The 5,138-nt window shown below is 48.9% G+C and overlaps 1 protein-coding gene across 1 annotated transcript in view; it reads left to right on the plus strand.

Moving 5' to 3' along the window:
- The first annotated feature begins 1,097 nt into the window (after window positions 1-1,097).
- CRISPLD1 (cysteine rich secretory protein LCCL domain containing 1) overlaps window positions 1,098-5,138 on the plus strand; it is a 63,000-nt gene continuing 58,959 nt past the window's right edge. The window contains exons 1-2 of the mRNA XM_019549430.1: window positions 1,098-1,300; window positions 2,399-2,714. Coding sequence (XP_019404975.1) covers window positions 2,457-2,714 — 258 coding nt within the window. The 5' untranslated portion in view covers window positions 1,098-1,300; window positions 2,399-2,456. The remainder of the gene's footprint in view (window positions 1,301-2,398; window positions 2,715-5,138) is intronic.

The following is a 5,138-nucleotide window of genomic DNA, read 5'->3' on the forward strand; positions in this document are numbered from 1 at the left end:
CGGTTAAAAAAATTCATGACATCCATCTTGGTGAAGGTTCAGTGCACCCCCTCTGCCCCAAGGGCCTTTCTGCTACAAAATACAGTAGTTCCCCAAACTTCAAAAGTCTATTACATAAATAGAAGTGAAGCAAAAGTGTTTTTTGTCTAAGAAAAAAAATCTGGTCTCTGACAATCCCAGGTATATAATGAATGGATGTATCTGGCCAGATCCCTGTGTTGGTTCTAAGTTTTTGTGGTGTTTATGCGTCAGGATCCAGAACTGGGGTGCGCTAGGGGGAAGTTTAGCCTGTGCTCTGGTCACATCTTGCAGGGCAGTAGAAGTAGATGCGGATGTTAGAAGTTGGGGGCTCAGGGCCAGTCTGGCTGGATCCACATGCCAGACCCAGGGTCAAGCTGTAATTCTGTGATGCTCTTGCCTCAGGATATCCTGGCATCTGGAAATGTTTGGTGCTCTCTGTTTCTGAGGCAAACAAGGTTTTTTGGGTAAATATGGTATGTTTTATCAGACCCAGCACTGTACCTAGACTCCTGGCAGCCGGGGCGAGCTTTTAGTATCCCTGCTTTGCCAGAGATGATGGTGATAATAATAATATTACCATTTTCAGATCCCCTTTCTGTCTGGGCCCTGGCCTGCCACCCAGTTCACCCATGCCTGTGCCTGGCCCTGATTTGACCAACTAAATGGTTGGAAAAAATGTTCTTTGCCAGCTTTGGGCCACAGCCATCCTTCTTCAGGCAGAGGGGAAGGGTGTTTGTACATGGAAGCCAGTGAAGAACAATTTTGCCAGCGATTGAGCTGGTCTCATGAAAGATGCTACACTTCCCCACAGAGCCTTGTCCACCTCTGACCTGCACCCGCCCCCCCGAAACCTGGGGGACCGCTCTTTCTGAGGGCGCAGCTGGGGACTAAAAACCCCGCAGGATGCAGCGGCCTGACTTCCCCCCTCCCCCGGGGGCCGGGGCCGGGGCCAGGGCCGAGCCCCCCCCGCCCACGCCGCCGCCTCACAGCGCCACGGCGGCGAGCCCGAGTCCCCTGGCGGCGGCTGCAGCCGCTTCCCCGCGGGCGGGCTGCCGGGGAGGGGAGGCCGGGGCACGTCACTGTGGGCGCGCTCGGGCCCGGGATAAATGGCTGGGAGGAAAGGAGGCAAAAGGAGACGCGCCTCAGCTCCCGGGTGCCGGCAGCCGCGGGGAGCGGGAGGGAGGCGGGAGCAGCAACTTGGCAGCCAACTTCTGGGCCAGCTGGCGGGGGGCCGGGCGGGCGCTGCACGCAGCCGGCAGCCCCGGGCAGTGCGCGGGAGGTAAGGGCGGCTCTCGGCTCCGCCGTCCACGGCGCGGCGCGGCACGGCGCGGGGGAAGCTCGCAGCCCGCCCCGGCGCGGCGGACAAAGGGCGGCGGCGCCGGCTGGCGGGAAGAGCCGCTCGGGGGCGGGAGCGTGTGGCTGCCTCCGAGCCGGCCACAGCGGCCAAGGCGTGGGAGCCCGAAGCCCAAGCGCCCTGGCTTCAGCATCCCAGCAGGGTTTTCAAGCGCGGGGTCCTGCAGTGCAGCCCGCCTCGGGACTAGGGATTGCCCAGGCCGGAGCCGGCGCCCTGCCCTGCCCTGCCCGGGGTTCATCCTCGCCTCCTCCCTCCGGAGCTCGGAGCCGCTCTCTCGGGGCAGCCCGTGGCTCTTCAGCCTGGGAGCTTTCAGAGCCGGGAGTAGTGCAGCACTTACGAGCCCACGTTATACCCCTGCTATTTCCTGCATGCATTTGGGATCATTCATCCGGGGCTGTTTCTCCGTTCATCAAGTGTCATGATCAAGCCCTCCTCACCACTCACTTGTGGGCTGCATCTCTCTGAAAACTGGAAATGTGACCCCCCCACCCCCCCTCATCTGAAAGCTTTTGATTACAATCATATTTAAACATTTTTATTTATTTTTATTTATTTATTTGGGCAAGGAGGAGAGGGTTAAATGCCTTTTTCATCTTTTCTCTGGGCTTTCCCTTTGGTTCTCATTATGGGGGTAGTGGGTAGCCTTCTGGCTTGAAAACAGCTCTTTTGCTGCATTTGATATTCAAAGGGGACCTGATTTAATTGGTTTAGTCTTCAGCCGGTGCCTTTCTCCTTTTCAGTAGTTACAATGAGCTGCTTGCTTTTACTCAACTGTAGATGCACGGGTGCTTTCCATGTCTACTTGAATGATCTTCAGTTCATGAGGTTGAAGATAAGCTATCTTTTGAGAGCCACAGTGTAAATTATGTGTGTCTGCGTTCACTGGCACCTAGGTTTGTCACCTTAGAAACCACGCTGGCACACTCCCCTTCCAACTACAGTTTGACTTTTGTTATTTAGCAAATTAATTCAGGCCAATACTTTAACCTCAAAATCACTTCGCTCTCTCTCATGCCTTTACAGATCTGGAAGAAAAACTTTGTCTTGGAGTTAACTCCTGGGAATTTTGAGGTCATTCATCATGAAGTGTGTAGCACAGGAGTGGCCCAGAGTAACTGCCTTGCTATTCATAGCTCAAACAGTTTCTGCAATGGTCCTTCCCAATGCCACGTTATTAGAGAAACTTTTGGAAAAGTACACGGATGAGGATGGTGAGTGGTGGATCGCCAAGCAAAGAGGGAAAAGGGCTATCACAGACAGTGATATGCAAAGTATCTTGGATCTTCATAATAAATTACGGAGTCAGGTGTATCCCCCAGCTTCCAATATGGAATATATGGTAAGGACAAATTGATAGTAGCATCCAGAAAGAAATGCTCATGCTGCCGTTGTATAGTGTGACATATTTATAGTTTTAGCTTCTTGCTGTTTGCCTGTTTAAAACACTTGTTACCTGTTTACCTTTTATAAAGGGATAAAGTGTGATATGATGCTTTTCCAATTGTGGGTTCTATACTTTATTCTAGCATCACACTAGGATTGTACTCATCTGTACTAACTGTTCTTAGTGCAGTTGAGAATTTCAGTCGTGAGAGAACATACTAAAGAAACATTATGCAAAACAATGAAATGATGCTTAAGGAATTAAAAACTGAGAGGAGTGAACGTCATACTGAAAAGTGGTATGGGTTCTTCTTAAACTGAAAGGAATATCTGAGCAAGAAGAGGCTTTTTAATTGGAAATATTTCTATTTAGATTAATATACTGGTATATTATTAGACTGGACTTCTGTATACGTCTGTATTTTATAGAGTAGTACTGAGATGCATAATTTCTTCCTGTGATTTGCTCTGAAGAACCATTAGGCCTGCTGTGGTTTTGGTGTGGGGTGGATCTGAAATTCTGTTTTCCTGAATTTCTGTTTCATAGGGTAATTCAGGGCTGCTTATAGCTCTCCATACTCATCAGAGCAAATCAGGTATACTAAAATTCTGGCCTTTTAAAAAGGCTAGTGACCTGCCAAGATAAGCTGTGTTATTTATTTATTTTTTTATTCTGACATTTGCAGAAAAATTCAGACCTGGTCATGATTCTCATGCTATGTATAATTTATTTAACTACAAATAACTAGATTGCATTATTATTATTATTAGGGCTGCCAGTACCACCTATTTTTACAATTGCCAAATACTTCTCATTAGAAGACCCTTTTTAGCTGTTTAAAACACTTTGTGAATTTTCAACTCTTTGGGCTGAAATTTTCCAGGCTGGGTATTTTTCTCAGGCTTGTTTGCATAAGAACACAGTAGGTAAGAATAGGACTGGAGGCTTCAGGAGAGCTAAAGGAAGCTGGTGCTGACTGGGCAAGAAAACTGGGTTTTGGAGCCAAAGGGCTCTTTGACACGCTAGAAGACAGATGAAAATAAGTCAGAGATTGAAACTGGATGAGAAGCCAGTGAAGAGAGACTGGAAATGAATGGGCAAGAACTGAGAACCAGTAAGGGGAAGGTCGAGTCATCTCCTAAAGAGCCATGTTGTATTGGAAGAACTGGAATGGGCAGGGCTCAGGTAGTAAGACAGAAGAGCTGGTGTATTGGGACACCAAGACTGAACGGACCATGGAGTAAGACTGGGACTAGGAGCCAGTATAGCTAGAGATTATCACCAAGAGAATGGCTGCTGGAGGCCAGGCTAGCAGAGAGAAAGATTTGATGAGCAGCTAGAGGGGAGATTAAGAATCCCTAAACAACAAGACTGGGGAGGAGGAGTTACTGGGGAGAATAAGACTAGCTGGTCAGGGACAAAAGGGACTAAGGAAGAACACTACATGGGTGCATCTACATGTGTACTTCACTGTGGAATATACTAATTAGCTCCACTTATCCTCAACTGTGAGGGATTGCTGCTGCTGCTGAAAGCGTCATAGTGTGCTGGTATTAGGACACAGTAAATTAACTCTACTGTAATATAGTACTATTGAGGTCAATACTATTTTACAGCGGAGTCATTAAGTATGATTCAATGCACGTGTAGACAGTGACCACTGAGCACAAATTGCACCCAGTCAGCCCAGCTAGCTAGGGGCCAGCTCTCCAGCTCCTGCCAGTCCCTCTGCTGCCTGACACTGCCACCCAGAGCCTTGGAGCTGATCCCCTGTTCCCCCTTGCCAGCCTGGGACTGCTGTGCCCTGGCTTAAATTGCTACAGTCCCAGGTGAACATGTAGATGCTATGCCTGTTAGCAGTGTTCTCCAGCTTGAACTGCTCCAGAGTTTGTGTTGCATTAATTTCACGTGTAGATTCATCCAGTGACTTGTAAAGTAAGGTAGAAGTACAGTTTTGCTACTATAACTGCATCTACAATAGGGTTCTGTCAGAATCACACCCATATCTGAGATAAGTATATCAGCAGAAGCCTCTAGTGTATACCTGGTCAAAGTTTAAAACAAGAATATCAAACTGATCTGTCCCTGTAGGTCAGATGAGGGGGACAGAGCTGGTCTGCAGGCTGGAGTGATCCACAGATGGGCCCTTCATGCTGGCGCCAGCATGTAGACCCAGACTGGCCCTGCAAGCAGCATTCATGTTGTCTCCAGTTGCCTGAATGCTGGATCAGAAATGCAGGGTCGGTCTGTGGGTCTGATCTGGACCAGTCCTTTATACAGCATGAAGGGTTTCATAAATTTCATAGATTTCATAGACATTAGGGCTGGAAGGGACCTTGGGAGATCATTGAGTCCAGCCCCCTGCCCAAAGGGCAGGAA

Source organism: Crocodylus porosus, unplaced genomic scaffold (assembly GCF_001723895.1).
Source record: "Crocodylus porosus isolate Cpor-Errol unplaced genomic scaffold, CroPor_comp1, whole genome shotgun sequence".
Taxonomy (NCBI): Eukaryota; Metazoa; Chordata; order Crocodylia; family Crocodylidae; genus Crocodylus; species Crocodylus porosus.